At 34.3% G+C, this 23,886-nt stretch overlaps 1 protein-coding gene across 4 annotated transcripts in view; it reads left to right on the top strand.

Annotated features, from left to right (window-relative positions):
• LOC150106609 (membrane-associated guanylate kinase, WW and PDZ domain-containing protein 1-like) overlaps positions 1 to 23,886 on the top strand; it is a 494,883-nt gene that overhangs the window by 413,839 nt on the left and 57,158 nt on the right. For all 4 annotated transcript variants that reach the window (XM_090393225.1, XM_090393223.1, XM_090393226.1 and 1 more), the window contains 2 exons: positions 6,893 to 7,018; positions 7,168 to 7,335. In XM_090393225.1, the coding sequence (XP_090249351.1) occupies positions 6,893 to 7,018; positions 7,168 to 7,335 (294 nt within the window). The remainder of the gene's footprint in view (positions 1 to 6,892; positions 7,019 to 7,167; positions 7,336 to 23,886) is intronic.

Here is a 23,886-nt window from a genome sequence, read left to right as displayed (position 1 = left end):
TCTCACACTTTGTCCTGCTGGCCTAACAAACCTAGATTGTAGATTTTGTAATACCAGTTCTCTCTGCCAGCTGATGACTGGTGTTAGACGGTTGACTTTTTATTTTGTCAAGTAAAGCGATTTTATCTGCTAACCTTTCCTTGGTATCTTGACAGAGGCCTTATTAAAAGTAAATAAATTTTATTTTTAATAAGGCCCCTATTAAAAGTAAAATTTACTGTCATTAAACTGTCAAAATACACACGTCCTCTCTGCATACCGGTGCTGACTGACAACAACACTATGCAATTTACTACATGTGCACCATCTATAGCCACTGTTTCAGTAAAGTGGCAAGGTGGTACAAATAAGCGAAGCAACTTTGGGTTATATTCCTCATTTGTTTCTGTTCTTCGGTATTTGTGCCAAATAAATGGCTGCCTCAATTAACTGGAATCTACTGTATACAAATGTAAGAGTTGGACATTGCTGAAGGAAGATGAGAAAAGACTATTGGCTTTTGAGATGAAGTGCTGTAGAAAATTTTTGAAGATGACATACATGGCACAGGTAACCAATGATGAAGTTGAAGGAAAATTTATTCCATTGCCAGAACACAAGAAAGTATCACCAATAAAAATAAAATATATAAGAATCAGCTCTGATGGCTAGACCTAAAATATTACTAGATGACTTGATCTGTCACTTGCAAAACTGAGGATAGAATTTTAAATCTGTTGGGAAAAATCATTTAACTATAGGAAAAATGCTGTAAAAAATATCAGCGGTGACCTAGAATCACCTGGATACATAATATTAGAAAATTGATTAATTCTTTGTTCTCCACCTTATTAAGGAGATCCCAAGACAGAAACACCTGGAGAGGTTATGTTAAGACTGTCACTTTTATAGTGTCCCAGTGGTCTACATAGACTGTGGGTGAAGAACAAGAAGAATATTAAATTCTTCTTGATGTATTCTTTTTATCCATTAATGGTCTTTATTAATGGATAAAAAGACTGATATCAAGAGATCTGCATTATCTTTGGATGATGGTAGCATGAGAATGAGGGGGGGGGGGGTGAAGTTTGAGTCATTTGGTCTCTCAGTGAGAGACCAAATGACTCATCTTCCAGTTCAACAGAAGTCAAGCTTACTGCATTTGGTCCTTAAGAAGTCTGATTAGGATGTTGTTTTGAGCTGTAGTGTAGGCTATAGTGAAGTTTTTGACTCGAGCCATTGAATATATATATTCAAATTCAAATATATTCAAATATATATATTCAAAAATTCAATATATATATTGAATTTTTATCATAGACTGCAATGACACATTTGTAAAGAAACAGGGCTTGGATAAAAGTTGGAGATTTGCTGTGGAGTAGCGAATGGAGGTCCTCATTTTAGTAAGAATTATTTCAGTTATTTGCTCAAAAGAGGTGTTTGGATCAGAATGAGCAGAAACAGCAGTCATACCATGGAAAAGAGATATAGAAATCCCACTTGTGCTGTTGTAGTGCCTTAGGGTGAGGCTGAGTTTGGCTGTGAAGAAGCTGACCTGTAGAAAAGGAGACTTGGATAAGGTTATTGTCAGAGTTGCAATGCTGAGTAATGCAATGCAATGCAATGCTCCTTAAGGAAAAGGCTAGTATATTGGAAGAATAATGAGGATTATCTGGTATTATTCTGATTGGCATGACCGATAGGAAATCATTTGGCTTCTCTTCTGACTTCATCTGTCAGTTTAGATGAGGGATCCAGTTTGTTATGAATACCAAAGTTTCCTAAGAGGTGTTTGGATCAGAAGAGCAAAAACATTAATGCGAACATTGGCAGAGATTGGAAGGGGAACCAGCCTATGTTTAGAACTATATAAATACGCAGGAACAAGATTCAAAGAAAGACTCTTTTATTTTTTAATAAAATTTATTCAACTGGTATCCCCCCCCCCCCCAATAGAATGGAAAAAAGCAATTGTAATTCCTATCTTTAAAAAAAGGTAATAGAGATGACCCGAAAAACTATAGAGGTATCAGTATACTAAATTCCTGTTACAAAATGTATAGCAGAATCTTAAATAGCAAACTAATGAAATATTCCGAAAATGTTATTTTACAGAATGGATTTCGAAAAGGACAATCATGTATAGACCCGGCCTTTTGCTTAAAATTAATAATAGAGAAAAGAAGATAATACAATTTAGAAACACATATTGCATTTATTGACTTAGAAAATGCATTTGGCAAAGTTAAAAGAAACATATTATTTAACATATTAAAAGAAAGACAAATACCAAATAATATCCTAAAAGCTATCACAAGTATATATGAAAATAATCAAATACAAATAAGATTAAATCACGAGCTATCATATACGAGAGAGATAAACCAAGGGGTCCGACAGGGATGTCCCCTCTCAGCAACTCTTTTTAATATCTACTTAAACGAAATAATAATAAAATGGAGTAAAAATTTACATCAAGGAATTAAACTTTCTCCTACAGTGAACTTAAATACTCTCCTTTTTGCCGACAAGCAAATAATAATTACAAATTCTGAAGATAACTTAAAGAAAGTTATTTTAGATCTAAATGAGATAGCCAAAGATTATGGTATGATAATATCAACAGAAAAATCAAACTATCAAACAAAAATCAAACAAAAACTATGGCTTTTAAAGGAAAGATCCAGCAAGAACTAAAATAGTAATAGATAACAAGATCTTAGAACAGGTGAATTCATTTAACTACCTAGGATGTATGATCACATATGAAAATGAAAAAGATATAAACATAAAAATTGCAAAATATTTTTAAAATAGCAGGTGTAATTAACTCTATATTTAAACCAAACCTAGTTTAAAAGCAAACCAGACTAAAGTATACAATACATTAGTCCTACCAGTCTTAATGTATGGAAGCAAAATCTGGACAATAAAACAAAAAGATAAACAAAGATTAATAACAGCAGAAATAAAGTTTATGAGAAAAACTGCAAAGTATACCCTATTTGATCACAAAAGAAATGAAGAAATTATGAAAGAATTAAACCAAGAACCAGTAATAGAAAAAAATTAAAAAATATAAACATAAATGGATGGAACACATTCAAAGAATGAAAACAGAAAGAGTACCAAAACAATCCTTAAAGTACAAGCCATTAGGAAAAAGAAAACCAGGACATCCTCTTAAACGATTCAACGATGACTTCTAAGGCTGGAACAGGCCATGCTAGGTCTAAATCCTTGATATGCATGATGATGAATGATTGGAAGAGATGTGTAGACATCGCAGAAATCATCTGACTTAGCACCAGTTTAGTGCCATAGGATATGAGGCTGAGATTAGCTGGGAGTAGATCCATGTGATAAGATTATAGTCAGAGTTGCCAAAAGGAGACCAGATATTTGGAGAGAGAGCTAGTAAAAGGGGGGGGAAATGCAGTGTGTTCGAAGAATGACAAGGATGGTCTTTGATATTCTTGTTTGCAGGTTAAGCATTTGTGTTACATCATGATTGGCACCAAATAACTCAACTTCCCTTCCTGTTGAGTCATTTAATCTGTAAGGTTGGAGAAGGGGAACCAGCTTATGTTAAGAACACTAAGAAAGATAATCTAACAATATGGGTCAATTAGACTGTATGAAATTAACTTTTAGACATAAGTATTCAAAATTAGCAGCATTGTCTGAATCAGGAGGATGGTAAAGGAAGCAAATGAAAGCTATAAAGTTAGGTAAAGAAATCTCAAGCCAGCACATATTAAAAAGTAGGGATTCCAGATTTGATAACCTTTGGCAAGGAATGTCTACTTTGACAAAATTACGTGTCCCTTCCTTTTATCTAAAGCATCCTGCAAGATGTGGCTGGCATAGCTGGATTGGATTGTAGTCATGTAAGGCGCAGTTGAGATTCTGTTCGGAATAGCAGGTTGGTTTGATGCTTGTAAGTGATGGTGTATATCATTAACAGTTGTATTGATGAAATGGATGTGTTGTTTTTGGAGGAATCCTTACTTTGTGGGAGAAACATGTTAGTTGCAACTTCTCTTCTGCAATCAGAAGGCAGTGGTATTTCACTGGATGCTGAAAATCATCTACCAATGAGAGGTCTAGTTAGGGCCATTGTAATCCACTAGTCAACTAAGGCAATGCCTAGCAGCAAGTTTGATGGGTAGCAAAAAACTGGAAAAATTGTATCTCAACCACAAAAGTCTTTTATGTTTTTAATTTTGCATATTATCCTGAATTTAGGGGGGGGGGATATCTCATCCCTAACAATAGGCCTTGGGTCTGCTATAGACATTTAATTAAGATAATCAAGTAATATATCAACATTGGTTATATGACAAAGGTAAAAATAAAATGATCTGTGCAGGGTTTTCAACTTACTCTCTTACACAAATTAATTATAATGTCAATGTAGCTAGTATACAATAAACAGCAGTGTGATAATGCATAAGCATATATGCACTTGTTTGATCCATTAAAAATTATAAAGTTTGAGATCAACCTTTGCAAAATGTTTTAGTGAACAAAAAATAAAATAAAAAATAAAAAAATCTAGGAAAGAAAAGTATTTTCTTCTGACCAGTTACAGTATTTTCAACTTTGAATTAACTGAAACTAAATTGTCAGTGGGAATGCAGTTGGCATCCAGATTAAAATGTAAGCATCTTTTGAAATAAATAAACCAATTTTTTTTTTAACAGAAGTCTAGGTTTTTTTTAGTCACATGTCACAAAAGAATGGAATAAATGAATTTTCTAATAATAAAGTAATTATTATTATTAAACTTCCATGGAGTCAAAAGATTTGTCGTGGAAGGTCCCACTGTTACCCACACAGTTTATCATACGTAGCCTTAAATATGTTCACTGTCTCTGTGCTCACCACACTCTCAGGCAATGCATTCTAATCACTCACAACTCTCCTTATCCAATTTCCAGGGATGATCTCTTTGTAAAAGCTCTCCCACATTAATCTGGTAATAACTCCTTAACTGCTTATATGTCTTGTTTATATTCCCTCTCCTCCTCCTCCTCCTCCTCCTTCTATCCAGCAGTTTCTGTAAATTGCATCTCTGGACCTTTTCTAATACATCATCTTTTTTTTTGAAAACCAGGTGACCAAATCTGTGCACAGAAATCCATATTTGGCCTGATCAAATTTAACATCCTTACTTCTACAAGTCATGGCTCTCCACATCATTCCCATTATCCACTGTGCTGTCCTCACAGTTTTAGCAATATGTCTCCAAAATTTTAGTCCACAATCACTTCCAGATCTCTCATCTCCTCTTCCAAGATATTTCCACCTATTGTGTACTCTACATCCCATCACTGCTTCCTAAATTTACACTTTGCAACATTGAATTAACATCCCTACTCATTTACCCATTCAACCAGTGCATTCAAGTCCTCTTGCAAAGCACAGCATCTGCTCTACTCCTGATAACTCTCCCCAACTTTGCATCATCTGCAAACAGCTGTATATCACCATTCAGACTTCTCCCAATATCCACACACACACACACACACAGAGAGAGAGAGAGAGAGAGTGGACCCAAAATATAAAGGGGTACATTACTTTCCTCTTCTGGAATATTGTTCCTCCATAGACAACTTGCTGATACCTATCAGACAACCAATCTCCAATCCAGCACACCAATTTACCAAAGGCCTTTGCAAAATCTAAATATACCACTGTGTATGCATCACCCTTATCCAATGCATTTGTCATCTTATTATAATAAGCAAGCAGATCACTAAAACACTATCTTCCTTTAACAAACCCATGCTGGCCACCAAAGAGTATTTTTCTGTTGTTAACCCAGTTCTGAATCTCTCTAACAATTTAACCACAATTCCTGAAATACAGACTGGCCTATAATTCAAACCCTTAGTCTTATCACCTCCCTTATGAGGAAAAATATTATCCTCTTTCCACTCCTTTGGAACTTGGTCCAATGCAAGACTCGTTAAAAAGATATGTAAAATCTGTTGTTAACTCCCTGGAACATTCCCTCAAAACACATGGTGAAATAGCATCAAGTCCTACAGCCTTATTTACATCAAATTTATTAAATTCTTCATATATCTCCTGCTCACTTATTAACAGTTCCTCCTCCTCCTTTCCCACTGCATTCAAGTTCTGCATGATGTCACATTCACAAGAACGAAATATCTTTATAAATTGCTCATTAAATACCTCACTATGTCCTCTGCAGTGGTTATCTTTCCTCCATTTCACCAATCGGTACCATCCTTTCATAATCATTCTTTCTTCTACTGGCCACATATTGAAAAAATGCCATAGGATTTTTTAGCCACATTAGCTCATACTGCACTTTTGCTACCCTGATCAAACAAGTCGCCTTCCTTGCCTACTCTTTGTACTTCTCATGCAACTAGTTGTTATGACCACTCATCTTGTACTTCTTCCAGGTTGCATACCTGGATGCATGCTCTTGATTCATCCATTTCACACCTGCTCTATTTATCCTCTTGACCTTGGAATACATTCTGATATTGCCTCCACCAAATTACAAAATGAGACTTGGATTTCATATAAAGCATGCTGATTTTTTAACAAAGCATTTATAGGAAAACATCCTGACAAATTGAATTCTTCTGTCTACACAATTAAGGGTCAAACTGTTCTTCAGAATTTAAACATGATTATGCCATTCTAAAAGCATAATATACCAATCAGTGCCTTTTTAGATTTTGAATCATTCTCTTTTAAAAATTAGAATAATCACTATCATATTATAATGTTTAAATCCCATGTAGTCCTTTGCTAACAAGGATGTGTTAGTAAAATACTATTAGCTAATGTGCATTTTTGTGTAAAAAAGGAGGGATTTGACATGAATTGTGGTGTTTATCCATCTCTCTCTCTCTCTCTTTTCCAGATTCTGCTTATCACACCAGGTCAACAGAAAGTATTTATCCATATGATGTAACAGTAACAAGGAAAGAGAATGAAGGGTTTGGATTTGTTATTATTTCGTCTGTTAGCAGAGCAGGTTCCACAATAGGTGATTGCTTGATTTAATCTCTTATGAAATATTTGGTTAATTAAGATAAATGATAATCTTATTCAAGCTATTTTATGCCAGTTAATAAAATATATATGATAAATTTATCTTTTCAGTGTAGTAAGGTTAATTTATATTTTCTCTATCAGGTCGCATTATAGAAGGAAGTCCAGCTGACCGATGTGGACAGTTACATGTAGGGGATAGAATTCTTGCAGTTAGTGGTATTAGTATTTTAAGTATGCACCATGGTGATATTGTAAATCTGATCAAGGATTCAGGATATTCTGTTACACTTACTGTTGGCCCTCCACAAGGTGAGAAATAATATTAGTAAAATATTTGTGTGTGTGTTGGAATAGCATAACGAACTGGACTAACTTTTTTTGTAGTGTTATATATGTGGGTGGGTTTATGTACATTTTTTTTCTCCTCACCAGATGTGAGACTGATAGGCTTAGCAGTTGACTAAATTAATTATACTTTGATATGTTAGTGTGTTATATAATGTAGCTTGTTTCTTTGTGTGTGTGTGTACGTGTGTGTGTGTACGTGTGTGTGTACAGGGCCACGCCAACCCGAGGGTGCAAGGGATATATACCGCACCCAGGCGGCATTTTATGTAGCTAATATCTAATTTGGATTATACAATGCAGTATTAGGGAAATTAGGGGCGGCCGATAAAAGTTTGCACCTGGGCAGCAAATACCCTTGGCATGCCCCTGTGTGTGTATTACTACTGATGATAATGACTTTAATATGAAAATTGAAATGTCAAGTAATTATTTTGGTTTGTGATAAAATTATTACCTCTAGCATATTAGTATTATCCATAATTTTGTCATAATAAGTTTTTAACCCAAAGAATGGATCATAATCTACATTTATTATTGCTTGTTCAGTGCTTTAGCTCAGATATAATAAATTTTAACTATGCACATTTATTATGGATCCAAAAATATTTTTTAAAAATCAGAATTTCTGCCATACCTGCTAGTAACTTTCACACTAGGTTTGTGCAAAATTCATGACATACAAAAGACAGTCAATCTAAATATAGAATGTATATAGAAAACTTTAAACCATTACATTTATTTATAAATCTTTTAAAAGAAACATATCACTGTAGCCAAGTAGTCTTACCATGCATCACTTCTTTGAGAAAGCAACTTTGTTTCAAGTCCCACTTTATTGAACTTTATTCTGGCAATCTTAGACAGAGCTGACAGTGATTTTCCTCTAAACAGGCAAACCACATGCTTGCACACACACACACACACACACACACACAGTTGACAGATTTGCAGACTACATAGAAGAGATTAACCATCATATACTAGCAAAACAAAGTTTATGAAAAGCCAGATTACTTAGCTGTAAGTAGGCCATGATTTAAAAGATGATAAGTGTTTAGAATGTAAGAAGAATGAAAGAGTTACTGGAAAAAGTGAAAAAGAAGAATGAGAGAGAGAGGGTAAAGTTTGTTAGTCATTGAATGATGGTATGATGAATTGAAAAAGAAAGATCAGATTACATATGAATCAGTGTTGTTTAGGAAGAATGGTGTTCAGTTTTTAGATGTATTAAATGAAGGAATATGACTGGTGGATTGCACTTAAATGGATATCAAATTTACATGTTTAGAGAAAGTTTTGTTCAAATAGCTGTTTTACAAAGTAGGTCAAATTAACATGGTCATGCTAGGCTATGTCCAGACATACTGAAACCATCAGTGGGAATTAGCTTTTGTCACTTCCACATAGGATGGGCACACACTTTCACAAAGCTTATAATGGCATTAATTGCAACTTTTTCAGTAAGATTTTATTTGTAAAATTAGCATTTGTGAAATATCTTTATGATATCAAAAATCTCAAATGCAATTCGAAATTATTTCAAATTATATATGATATTTATATTGTATATACATGGTGAGTCAAAATGACATGAGCGATTAGAACATTTATTGAACACAATAATACGAAACTTGCATTAGTTGTAATAGTAATCTGATTTATGAAAGTTCAATGTGTCACATGGCACATGTCAAAACGATATGTGACTTCTTGCCACATAGAAACCAACATCTGGCAATCAATTGTTTCTAAAAGTTCTGCGATGCGATCCTTCAGATCAAGCAAGTTTTGTGACAAAGGTGGCATAAACTTTGTCCTTTACATACCTCCAGAAGAAAAAGTCTAGGGGCATAAGGTCTGGTGACTGTGCAGACCCATTCAGCCTATCCATCTGCCAGTAAGTTGGATGTCCAAAAGGGACATGACTTTGTAATGAATATGTGGCTGTGCTCCATCTTGCTGAAAGACAGTATTGGGTCTGACATTCAGAAGTTGTGGCAATAGTCATATCTCCAACATGTCACAGTACAATTCCAGTTACATTTTTTTCAGCAAACATGAAAGGTCCATAACTTTATCTTCTGTCAATGCACAAAACACATTTACCTGTGAGCTGTCCCTTGACATGTTCAACAGCTGTATGTGTGGTTTCAGAACCCGATACATGGATATTTTGTCGGTTCACTTTTCCTGGCATGAATTGTGGCTTTATCACTGAAACACATTCTTGACATGAATATTTCATCCTCTTCGATGTGGGCCATAATGTCTGAGCAAAAAGAGAAGCAGGCTAGCTTATCATTTGGTGTAATAGCCTGCAGTAAGTGTAAAGGTGTTTCCTTAGAATTCGCCACACTGTTTTCTGTGGTAAGTTTTGCTTATGGCCGCACTGTCGTGATGGCTTCATCAGACTTCAAACATAATCAACTGTTTTGTCACTCATGTGGTCAGCTGAGACTCTTCCCTTTACAGATGCAACCAGTCTCTTGAAATTTGTTGGACCACTTACAGATGCTATTCTTAGCAGGAGGATATAATGTTGCAAAGTATATGGTTTTAAAATTTGGGAAGAAAAGAAGGGATGCAGAGCATAGGATTGGTGGGGATATTAGAGGAGGTGGAGGTGATGAAAGATCCGGGGTTTATGATAGATACAGACTTGAAATTTCGTGGATGTTTTGCTAAAATTGTGAGGACAACACAGCAGATAATGGGAATGATGCAGAGAACACTGAGAAGTAAGGATGTTTTGATTCCATTGTACAAGATTTTGATCAGGCCGCATAGGTTTTTCAAAAGCATGATGGGATGTTGGAGAGGGTCCAGATTGACTAAGTTGGTTTCTGGTCTCTGGAATGTGCAATACAAAAAAAAGATTGAGAGAATGCAAATTACAGAGCCTAGTGGATAGAAGGGAGACATATGATCAAGACATATCAGTTGGTAAGAGGCAATTACCAGATTAGTGTGGATGAGATTTTTCATAGAATATCTAGAGATGGGGAGAATAAGAGGCCATCCCTGGAAGCTGTATAAGGTGGGTATGAGCAAGCGGTGAGGAGTCGATTTTTTTGCATGGATATTAGTGGGTGATTGGAATGCATTGTCTGAGAGTGTGGTGAGTGCAGTGGCAGTGAATGCATTTATGCCGAGGTACAATGAGTTGTGCATGTGAGAGTTGGACCTCATGATGAATCTCTGACTCCATGGAAGAAGTCTGTTGATAATAATAATAAAATTAAATTTTATTTTACACATAACATGAAAGCACTTGTTAGGAAATTAGTGGATATTAGGTATTCCTATATATTATACTGGGCATGAGTGGGCAGTTCAATCTCCACTGGTAGTCAATCAGAGAGAGATAGCTGGCCCAAGTGATAGCCTTGGGCCAGCTATCTCTCTCTGATTGGCTACCAGTGGAGATTGAACTGCCCACTCAGTCTCCAAAAGTTAGATAGGGTAAACGGCCCCGCCTACTCCCTATACGGGAACAAATAGGCATTAGCTGATTTAAAAAAAAAAATTTTTTTGTAAATATATTATATACTCTAAAATATTAATATATGAAAATTAATAAGTAGAGGTTTTATTATTATTATATGTCAATGCCGTGGAGTCTTTAGACTCATTGACGGAGGCCCTAAACCATTTCTTTAAACAGCAGGTCGCAACCAATTGAGCCATGAAATCAGTTTGGTTGGTCACGACCAGCATTTTTTTTTTTTTTTTTTTTTTTTTTTTTAGTGAAATATAATAGAAAATATCAGAGTACATCTTGCATAGATTTCATAGCTTTAACACATTCAACATTCACATTTGGGCAGTGTGTTTCCTTTCGAAAGGGAACTCCCTCAGCGGTATATTATGTCACTTCTGTATTGAGCATGTGCATTTTTACAAAGAGTTTTAAATACATATGACATGCTACTTTGCCCATAGATGCGAGACCCCCCTCGACACTTCTGCGCATGGCAGAAGAAGGCGAATCCATTCCGATAATAGGGTAATCAATGCGTTTCGTGGGATGAGTGTATATTATTATATGTCGGAAAATTAGCTTTCTTTTATGAAAATTCTAGTTTTTAAATTGGTAACTATTTTGCTTGTATAACAGTTGGAAAATGTTACATATAAAGCACGTGATTTTGCATGTTGGTGACTAATTCGTACATTGCCTGATTCCTTTCTCCCCTTCAACATGAATTGACTCTTTTTGGCAATCTGCCAGCGACTGCTCTCGCTTCTGTGGTTGCACAGCAGTTTCAATGTTTTTGATTAAATTTTAATTGTAAAATTAGTATTGTCTTAATGGGTTATGTATAGTATCTGTGAGAGGAGAGAGTTGTTTATCATTATACATGCATAGACTCCAATTGTGTCTGTACTGTGTGTAGTGGTACAATAAAGCTACTTATTTTGCTTGCATTTGCAGTGTAATGTCTGTTGGAGAAGGGATATTTAGCACTATACAAGGACATTTTCATTCGTCTTCTGAAAAAATAGGTGTAGTGAAAACCACACTCTGTTTATTCCTATGAATTAAAATAAATCCTATGTTTTATTGCAAGTGCACCTGTGGAATAAAATAAAATTCCTTTTTTTTTTTTTTTTTTTTTTTTTTTTTTTTTTTTTTTTTTTTTTTTTCAGTGTAGTATTTAAATTATAACAAAATTAAATCATAAAATTCATGTTTGTTACTAAATTTGCTATGCTTTTCTTTTTACTTTATTATATGCAGTAAGGACATGAATTGTTTTATGAAACTGTTGTTTCAGATTCATGTGTGTGTTTCATTTCTCACTGATGGAGTGAGAGTGAACCCCCCCCCCATGTATAATACGGCCCCCAGCATCGTCTTATACACGGAAAAATATGGTAATTACTTTAATAATGTACAGAAGTTATAATACCTATGATAAATATTGTAATTTTTTAAGTATGGATCATTGGCTAAAGACTGGATTTATAAAACGCACAAAACACAGCAGTATAGCAGATACAAGTAGCTGTAAGCAACAGGAAAATGTTGATATTGTTTGTATCTGGATCAAATGAAATTGATAAGGGTGTGTTGTCTGACATCTCTAAAGAACTGAATAGGAAGATGAAAAAACTTTGTAAAAGTACGATATGAGTTACTTGCAAGTTTCACCACAAATGACACTTAATGGAAGGTGTCATTTGTGGTGAAATTTTAATAAATGAAAACATGAAACCATCTAATTTACATTGCCATTTTTAATCAAAACATAATGAATACAAGGACAAACCTGTAGAATTTTTTCAAAATAAATTTAGAACAATTTAGAACTAGCTTCTGATGGTTTCCTAAAAAATAAATACAACGAAAATACGTTATCATCATTTTGGCTACAAATACAGAATGAATTTCCTGAATTAACAGATAAAGCTCTAAGATTCATTTTTCCATTTCCAAGTTCATATCTATGCAAAAGTTGGATTTTCGGCCCTTGTAGATATTAAGACGAAGAAGAGGAATTGCATTATAGATGTCGAGTCACATCTGAGATTGAAATTAACAACTATAGAGCCAAATTGTGTTGAAATTGTATCCCACCATAAGATCAATTTCACTTCTCTCATTGATGATAAATGATTTAAATTAAGTAAAAATTTGTAGTATCTTTATGAATTTTGTTCTATTAAAAATAAATCATATATTTTTGCTTACATGTACATCTAAATTCAAATAAAATAGACATTCACAATGAAATATATGTTTTTATTTATTTATTATTATTTTGATTAGGGGGGGCTTGGTAATAATGAAAATTTAAGGAGGAGTACACTGATATCTGAAGTTTGAGAAACACTGCCCTAGAGGTAATACAACACCAGGGCACTATGCTGTCAAGGTGGAGTAAGCTGCAATGCACTTTGCTGCCTTTCAAAAACAAAAGAACAAATACTACACTTTTTTGCTTCTCAGCCTTTTGGATATCATGAAGGTGTAGTATCTGTTCTTATCATCTTAATATTTATAGGCCTTTTGATATTAAACTAATTAAAATGAAAAAGGAGATATTAAAGATCCAGCCTTATTTAAATCAGGATATGTGTAGAAATTTTGAAAGAAGCTTTGAAAATTTGACCAGAGAGTGGCATCGGAGTTGTCTTAGTTTGTTCTACTTAAAAGACACAAGTGCTCTCCAGGCATCCTTATATTTATATTTTATTAATGCCTTTGATAAGGGTTTCTCTGACCTAACAGCTTTTTTTTTAATTGGTTGGTTCTCTTGAGATCTGGACAAGGTAGAAACTTAAGAGTGCAAAACCTTCATTTTTGGAATGCAGCAAAGGACTTGGGTCTTGCTCCACCTTTTGCTCTGAATTGCCTGGTAGTGTACTGCCTCATTTCCCTCGAATATTGCTTCTGTATGTGCTGGGTAAAGAGATTAAATGTATTTTATATTATTGGTTGCTGGGAAAAGTTTGAAAAACTGCACTAAATGTTATGCCAACACTATCAAATCTTTTCTTGATTATTTATCATAATTTGCTGTGAACTCATTCACATTCATGGCATGAATGTGAATGAGTTCACAGCAAACTATCACACTCATTCACCACTCTCCAAGCAAAAAATCTAGTCTTCATACTATTGTCAATTTCCAGGGATGGCCTCTAGTTCTCCCACACCACCACCAGACCTATTCTGAAAAATTTCTTCTGTATTAATTCTGTAAACACTCTTCAGTAATTTGTATGTCTCAATTATATCATCCCTTTTCTGCCTTTCAAACAGTTTCTGTAACTCACAAATCTTCAACCTATCCTCATAAGGTATATTCCATAGAGTTCCTGCCACCATATTGGTCACACATCTCTAGATTCTCTCCATCTCCTCCTCACCCCAAGAAACCCAGGTGACCAGATCAGTGCACAGCAGTCAAGTTGGGTTCTTACCAAGGCCCTATAAAAAGGTCTGCTCACCAGAGTGTTTTTCACTAACCAAGTAATCTGATGAGCTGTTCAGCCAATTTTGCAGTATGCCCCAACTCTCTCTCTATTTACTAACACTCCCAAATCCATGGCTTTATCTATTTCCTGGAGTACAGTTCCATCAATATGGTACATATATAGTAATCTTGTCACTCAAAATGCATAACCTTATACTTTGCCACATAACATGTTCATGTCAAGACGATCTGGACTCTCCTCGCTGCAATCCTAACCATCTGGATCAGGATTGCAATTAGAAAACACTGTGCCATATGACAATTATGTCCTTGAATATCTGCAGACATGCCTTATATCATGGTAGTTCTTCAATTGTAACCAAATTTGCATGTGGAGGGGAGGGAAAAACTAATGTTTTGTTTCACTGTGTATTAGAAAGCTATTATTAAGGAGAAAGCCATATTTGGTTGATTACTAAAAGGTGTAAATAGTGAACCATCATTAATGAATCATGTGAGAATATGAAATATAAGGTAGAGAAAGAACAGGTATTGAATAGAAATATTTTTATTACTGGAAACAAATTATTAATAATTAACATGTGATACATGCATGTCATATTAGTTGCTGGGTGGAGCGAATAACATGCGATCTATAAACTCTAAACATAATTTAAAAAAAAATTATGAGGAGAGTGAAAGATATTTGTTTGAAAAATATAAATACCTAACCAATAATAAACAGCAGCTGTATACATTTGGTAGCTCAACAGATATCTACGGGGAGGGGGGCAATTCATCTAGGGTGGCAGGAATACATGTTCGTTGATGGAACAGCAGATCATCTTGTAAAATTTTTTGTGCTTATTATATGTATTTATTTCCATTTTTATTTATATTTTGCTTGGTTTTTAAGAATTTGCTTTTATTCACTGATGATCAGCATACATGAATTTTGCATAGTAATATATATGTAAATAATTTCCAATCATTGCTGAATTCATCCGCCCTTTTGTGAATTCTACACTTATTATTATTATTTTATTTTTATTTATTTATTTTTTTTTATTTATTTTTTTTTTTGTCAATAGCTCTTTTGTGTTATCAGTAATAGATATCATGCACATTTTAGTATTCTAATTCTAGTAAGCTAAGCTCCTCTCATACTCTGATTTTGCCTTTCTTACCATACTGGTCATCCTTCTATCCTGTGCTTTATACTGCTCATCAGAAATAAATATTTTACTGGTATATGGATGTAAGTTATGACAGCAAGGACGGCAGCCCCAGATTGGATACATCCCACATAAAGATTGATACAGATTTTTTTTTTTTACAAAATTTCTGTATACTATTATATTTACGGCTATTTGCCTGCTTCTGTTAAGGAGTGTCCCAGTTTAAATGCCATTGGCTCTTTTCTCACAGATTCTTAGGGCATTGTAGATGTATATTTATCAATAAATATATGTTGCATAGAGGACAAGAAATTTGCACATACCTTTTTCTGGGTGTTATGGCTCTTCTTCTTTCGCATTGTCCAAACAATTGTGTGTGTGTGGGGGATTTTGGCAAGTGGGAGAATTGAAATAACAAATGGAAAAAACCCTGGTTTTTTTTGAATAACATATCTATACATATATATTATAAGGGATGGGCAGAGCGTTTTTTATATTTATATGAGGTGGGAAAGGGTGAAAGGGGTTGAAAACAGCAACTGATTTTTAGAGGGGGGGGATGAAGAGGGTTGATGGGGTGCGGTCCGTTTCGACTATTCTTGGTCGTTGTCTGAACACATGGAGGAAGTGGATGCTTCAAAACGTGTTAATGATTAAATTACATATGGTTATGGGGGGAAGGGAAGAAAAAAATTATCCACTGATAGTTTTCTCTATACAAAGAAAAATATGTAGCATTTAAAATGCTTTAAACATTTTAATACTGCTCTGTCTTCCCAATTGTAGTATCTTCATTTTGTCTTTTAAAGAATGTACTAGTCATTTGAATGAAAAAACACATGATTTGGCTACCATGAACAATAACTTTCCAGTCTATTGCCAGCCAAGCTATTGAAACTTCTGTAAGAAATTTAAATAGCTTGGCTGGCAATATTTAAATGTTTTCTATGCATGTCTTTCTGGTGGTTTCTTTCCTTTTATTTTTCTACTATTCCTGCGTGTTGTCACTGGATGTGCCACTTTTCGTGACCATTTCTTCGATTGTAACTAATCCCACATAGCAGGGATGGGAATGTTCTTTTCAGAATATATTTAAAAAACAATAATTAAAGAGAATGATATATTTGATCATTAGTTACTAAAAGATGTAAAGAGTAGCAAATATAAGGAAGAGAAAGAATAGGCATGAATGAAAATACTTTCTGTACTGTAAAATTAATTATGAATAATGTACATCCATGATATCATATGTATGCTTGTGTTGCAAGTATCTGGGAGTGAAGTGAAGAATATGCGATCCTATAAACTCTAGACTTTCATATTTGCATTTACGATGGGCATAATTTTTCAAAAAAATAATTATGAATAAAAACAAATCCTTTTTCATCTGTTCATAGATGGAAAAGGATTTGCTTGCAAAATATAAATCACTAACTAATAAGAAACATTGACTGTATACATTGCTAGCTCAGTAAATAATTATAGGGATGGGCTTATCCTATTTTCTAAGAATGCTGATCAGGTGATTCAGGTGGATGTGCAAGAATATGTGTGGGTTGATTGAGGAGCAAATCATCTTGTACAGTTTATTGTGCTTGTTATATGTATTTCTTTCTTTATATATATATATATATATATATATATATATATATTTTTTTTTTTTTTTTTTTTTTTACTTTATTTTCTGATAATTCTTTTATTTACTAATGATCAAGGTTTTTTTTTTTTTTTTTTTTTTTTTTTTTTTTTTTTTTTTTTTTTACATAGTAGTAATATATACATAGATAGTTTTGTTCTTAATTTCACAATTCTGAGTTGTAAATAAGTACTGACCTGCATATCTGTTAGTTTCTCTTACCATAAATTCCATTAGGTCATCAGTTAGAAATGCAGAGTATGCTGCAGATGGATTTTCGGCATTAGAGTGCTAAAAGCAGCTCATCGTTACTGTATTCCTGAACCGGTACTGCCACATTACTTACCAGATTCCATTCGTTTGAAACTGAAAATTCAGAAACCTTACTTTGTGAAATATCTTCCTTATCAGATGAGAAATTAGTCTGTGAATACAATACCCAATTGAAATCGTCTGATTTATTCACTACATTCGAAAATTCAAACTTCATGAGATGCGTTTTTTGACAGCACCTCAGGAAACTCATCACTAGAACATGTGGATTTCCCACATGTTTCTAGTTTGTTGGCTTTCATTACATGCATTCTTCTTATAGAATATAGAAGGATTCATTTTCAGTTAGGAATAGATAAATTTTTACTCCCTACATGTATACTGTCTGAAAACTGGAAGCAGCTGTTCCTATATAGCAGGGGTGGCCATAATTTGGCTTGCGAGCTGCATGCAGCTTTCATCCATGCGTCGTGTGGCTCTTCACGATCTACCAGGAAAAAATAAACAAAAAAGAGGAGACAACAAAAAAGAAGAACAAAATAAAAAAAAAAGAGTGAGAGAGAGAAAAAACAGAGTTAATAAAAATTACTGCAATAAAAAAATTTAATTCAAAACACATTAAATAATGTTTATGTTATTTCTAGTAGAGGCCTTCCTTGTGTCCATTTTCTTAATAAGCTTGTTACAACTTGCAATGCGCACACTCACTTATCCCATACCATCGCATCGGTGAAAGGTTGCAGCGCTTCTAAGTCTTACCAGAATCTTTTGGCTCCAAAAGGATACTTAGTTGGCCACTACTTCTATATAGTGAACAACACATGCTCCCCAACAGCATACTGCATATGCAAGAAAAACGAGTCATTTTATTATATCACTGAATTAGGTACAGAGAGCCTCCGTAGCTCAGTCGGTATAGATATAGAAGTCGGTTTAGAAGCCCTTTGGTCGGAAAGACCCGGTTTCAATTCCCGTCCAAGACGTGAGGAACCTTTATCTGTCTCTTTTGACTAAAAGTGAGTTAGCCGGTCTCATACAGAGGTAGGAGGTTTTTTCACCTGGAAACTTGGATTTTTCATTCCCCAGAACAGATAAACTGGCTCTGTGAGCACACGCATCTATGGACATGGGACACCCCAGGAGGCATAGAGCTAACCATCTTATCCTCAAGGCGGTTGTGGTTTCAAATCGTAATAGGCCATATCTAATACAAACATAACAGGCCACTAGGCCTGATATACATATGAGGAGGAGGAATAAGTACAGAGACATCATCCATATCTCTAATGTTTTGTCCATTGAATGTATTGCTGCAGTAATAAAGAGGACCTCTAACATTTGGAGATAAGGATGTCTAGAGTGAAAGCTTGAAAATAACAGAATGAGACTAATTTTTTTTAACCACCTGCTAATAAAATTTCTCATAAAAATTTAAAATTTTTATTTAGTTTCCTTTATAACTTTTTTGGCTTCAAATTCTGCTTTTTACTTTTTTGCAAACTGTTTTTTTTTTCACAGAAGAAAGGCTTCATTAAAGTTGATTTTACCATTTATATTTCACATATATAAAGGAAACAACAGCAAAAGTTACTTTTCAACCTAGGGTTTGCAGTGCAGAGTATTAAATGAGGAAAAAAGAACACCCATCTTGGGTATAAAAAAATATAAATACATAAAAGTTTATCTTGCACTTATACATTCGAAGTTAGATTATGAGTCTCAAATCTATGGTTCTGCAAGGCAGAATAACCTGCAATGGTTGGATCCCATTTATCATCAGGATATACAGATAGCTACTAGTGCTTTTTGCACATTGCCCACTCATCTTTATGTTGAAGCAAATGAACTGGCTATATCTCTTAGACAAATGGTTATCTCTTAAGCCCTTTGATATGTCTGTTAAAGAGATTATGCAAGCTGTTGGAATGAATGTTGACAATATTGCCTGCACCAAACATAACTGCATCCCTCCATCATGGGTTTGCACTCCATCCTGCAACCTTTCACTTTGTCAACTATAGAAGTTCTATACTCCATCAGCTGTCTACCTGCAATTGTTTAATGCACACAGAGCAGCCCACCTTGAGATTTCTTTCCCATGTATATTGATGGTTCGAGAACTGAGAGCTGTGTTTCCTGACATTACTTATCTCTAACCAGATCCCATCTCATTGCAGTAATTACACAGCAGAGGTGCATGCCATTCAGCTCATACTTCTGCATATAAAAGAAAACTACTACCAAAAATGTGTAATTTATATAGACTCGTTGAGTTCTTTACAGGCTATATCATCCCCTGTATAATAATCATCCAGTGCTATGTGAGGTGTTACACCTGTTGTACAAAATGAAGACTCAATTTTTGGTGTTTGGTTGTGCTGGATTCCCAGCCACATTGGAATTAAGGGAAATGAGACTGCAGATGCAGCTGCTATATCAGCTCATACTTTCTCCACATACTATTTGACAATATACAGACTACAAACAGTTTGAAATCAAGCTAATTACACAATGGCAGGAAGCACTGTTAAACAGATTGCATCTTATTAACACAGCAATACATATTAAACCTAAAATTAAGCATTGGCAGTCTAGTCAACATAGAAACAGGAGAGAGGAGGTTCTGCATAGGTTAGTCTTCTCACACATTCTTATTTACTGAGAGCTAATGATCCCCTTATGTGTGTAAAATGCAACACGTCTTATCGTTTGTCATATTCTGGTGGAGTGCCAGCACTTCACATGCGAGAAGAATGAAATTTTTGCCTGTCTAGCCCAAACCATGTACACTCAGGAGGATGTTATCAGACTCAGACGTATTGCATGACATTTTTTATAAAGAATTAATTTATACAAACACATTTGATTATAAATTTTATTTATATATAAATACTATATTGCTTAACTTAATTTTTATATATACATATTATTTACTAATTTATCCCTGACTATTTATTAATGCCTTGTGTACTGCTCCTTTGCTATGGCAGTATGACCTTTGTTGTCCTTGTGCCAATAAATGGACCAACCAAATCAAATGCTAAAAGAGCAATATTCTAAAATTGGTGAAATGTGAGATTTTTACAGTTAGTATCTAGACGGATAAAAAGTAATTCTTAAGAAGAGAAAGATACCAGATTTTTTGGAGGTTAAGAAAGCTAGAGGTGTTTGTCATGAAAGACTAGAGAAAATATCTGCCTACAAAGAGAAATCTGATCTTGTTTAGTTACTAGTGCTAGTAATAGTATGGTAAGGTAATCTGTTATCTTTTTTGCATGAAGACAGAATTGTATTTTTTTAGCATTGAAAGTATCATGTTTGTCATGACCCCATTTGAAGAATGGTATAGAGATCAGTATTTAGGGCACTGACTATATAAACGATTTTGAAACTTGGGATGTGTGAATTCTGAAAGGTTTGTCAAATGTTGTTCAAAAGTTGAAAGAAAGGAATATACTATCATCATCAGAATTTTGGGATAGTGATCAAGATCAACGAAATCATTTATGTATAAAAGAAGGAGGGTAAGTGATGTAACAGAGCCCCATGACTCTCTTAAATTGGTAGAGGAATATGAAAAAAAAATACTTGCCACCATTCATGCAACAAACAGCCAAATAAAAACAAAAAAACTGCTGCCCAATTGCAAAGGGTAGACAGCAGATAAGATGACAATTTTCTGAACATCTCTTCATTCCAAATCCTATCCTTGCAGATGTCAAGTATAACAGTGAAGTTATCTCCAAACCTTTCCATGGCATATACCATAGGTGAGTGATGTGGGCAAGTAGATATACTGTGTATCTTGAGTGGCAAAATCTTTCTCGTGATCGTAACTGGTGGGTCTCCATTATTTTAGAGAAAGTACAGAGATGACAGCAGTAGATTGGTATAATTATTAATCTTATCCTTTGTCCAAAGGATAAGATTAATGACATTCAGTTGAGAAGGAGAGTCAGGACCATAGATGAAAATCGAAGTGTAACTGGTTAATGATATTTTGCAAGTTGTAGGCTGAGAATAAGTCTTGAATTCTTCTCAAGCCAATTGCAGTATTTTTTTATGTATTTATTCTTTCTCAAATGGCCTTAGCACACTTGTTGGAAAAACTATCACTTGGATATTGAGAAAGAATTTTGAATAGAGTGGAAAATGCAAACTTTATTCTAACAGGGGTAGCATCTATAACTCAGGGCAAGCATCACAACAGTGCCCAAGGATGAGGTTGAGAATGTCTGAGGGAATGATATTCCACCAGAAGTGAAACTTGTACAAGATTATGGTCTGAGTTTCTTGTGGCATATCATTTCATCAGAGATAACTTAGTAGTTGGATAATGTGTTGAGTATTTGCTTACAGCAAATACCTCAGATTCTCTCCCTGCTTAGCAGTGGAATTTAAAAAAAAAAAAAGTTGAAGTTGTTGATGCTTAAAGTTGTCAAGGAAGGTGATGCAACTGTTTGGATAGTTGAACCGTAGGAAATCAAGCATCAGGGTTGTGATAACAGAATGATTTTCAGAATCAGAGAAGTGTAGAAACAGCAGATGAATGCTACATAAGACAAGGAAACTTTAAGCCAGAGAAGGTTTTAAAAAAAAAAAAAAAAAGTTTGGTCTCTGAATATCAGACCATACAAGTGCATGAGTGTGCTTGCTATCTTGTGGTGAGGGAATCATACAGATTGTTCTGAGAGTGAGTGAGGTAACTAACTGACCTGACATTCATTTCATTCAAGTTGTTTGTTGTGAATAGGGTTTATAAGTGATTTTTTTTTTTTTTTAAGTTTGTTTCTTATTTTGATAGGATTTTTGAGAACGACATTTATTTTTTATTTTTTTTACTGGATTGGCACTATACCAGGGGTGGCTGAAAAGTTCTGATAAACACCTAGAACAAAAATGACTGATTTGTGTAACTAGAAAAATACTTTTTTTTTTTTCCCCTCAGAGAATTGCAAATGATGCAGCAGTGTTGTAACAAGTGTGTGGGGAATATGTAGAATAATGTGTAAGCTACATGGTTCTACCTCAATTCCTTCATAGTGATTATTACAACTTTTCAGCACACTTTGTTGTGTGTGTGTGTGTGTGTGTGTGTGTGTGTGTGACTCCCACCCATGAAAGGCTTTTGTAAACCTGCAGTACTTTTGTACTGTGGTTAGGCTAAGGATTTTTAATTTTATATATACATATATCATCATTTATTTTCTGTCCACTGCTGGATGAAGTCCTTCAAAGTTCCATTCATTTCTATCTTGAGATTTTCTGTGTCATTGAATATCAGCCTTATCTTTAATCTCATCCTACCACTGTCTCTAGTTGTAGCTCTCTTTCTTTCTCTGGGATACCATTCAGATATCAACTTTGTCCATTGTTCAGTGTTACATTTGCAATATGACTTGCCCATTGCTATTTGGATCTTTTAATGGCTGTTATAATGTCTCTCACTCTAGTCTGTGCTCTGATCCAAGTATTGTACTTTTTATCTAGAATGGTAATAACGAGTAATGATCTTTCCATTTTCCTCTGGGTAATCCTTAACTTGTTGTTCAGTTGTTTAGCCAAAGTCCACATTTCACTTTCATATATCATGGCCAGAAATATACAACTGTTGAATATTTTTGTTTTGACGCAAATTGCGATTTTTTCCTTTGAGTACTTCACACAGTGTTTTCCAAAGGCTATCCAACGTAATTGAATTTTGCATATAATTTCTTCTTCACAACCTTCCTGTACTATGATCTTTTGTCCTAGATAAACATAAGAGTTTACACCTCAGTAATTTTTGGTGATGTATTTATTATACATTCTTTTTGTTTTGTCTTTGTTTATATTTAATTCTTTCTGTTTACTTTTAGCATTCAGTTCTGTGATCGTTTGTTGAAGCAGAGTTTCCTAAAAGAACAATGTCATCTGAAAATTGGGGGGTGGGGGTAGAATTTAGTTCCTTCCCATTTACCATAATTCCTCTATTTTTCCAATTGAAGTTTTTAAAAATTTCTATGGCTGCTGTAAATAATTCAGGTGAAATGGCATTTCCCTGTTTAATTCCCTTTTCATAGGATATGTCATATTTGTTCTTGATTTTATAGCTGCAGTTGAATTTATATATATATATATATATAAGTATATCAATGTAAGTTTTTTTCAATTCCTTGATTTTAAGAGCTTCTAAAATAGCTAATGTTGAGATTGAATCAGATGCCATTTCAAAATCAATACGTGTCAGACCTTAAAAGTTTTTGGTATTTGTCTTTTCAGTGATTTGTCTTATTACATGTATATGTAATTTTTTCTGAATTCTGCTTGTTCTGGAGGCTTGTGGAAATCTAGTTTATTTTATTCTGTTGCTAATGATTTTTGTAAAAAATTTTGTATATTGTCGAAAGGAGACTAATAGGGCAATAATTTTTTAATATCTTCTCTGTCTCCTTTTTAAAATTATAATAAGGATAGCATTATTCCAACTCTTTGGTATTCTCTTTTGTCTTTGGCATAATGG

This window comes from Typopeltis vanoorti, chromosome 5 (assembly GCF_054136105.1).
Source record: "Typopeltis vanoorti isolate ZY-2024b chromosome 5, IOZ_Tvanoo_1.0, whole genome shotgun sequence".
In the NCBI taxonomy this organism is placed as follows: Eukaryota; Metazoa; Arthropoda; class Arachnida; order Uropygi; family Thelyphonidae; genus Typopeltis; species Typopeltis vanoorti.
Note: the sequence above shows the minus strand (reverse complement) of the source record. Positions and strands in the feature narration are given on the sequence as shown.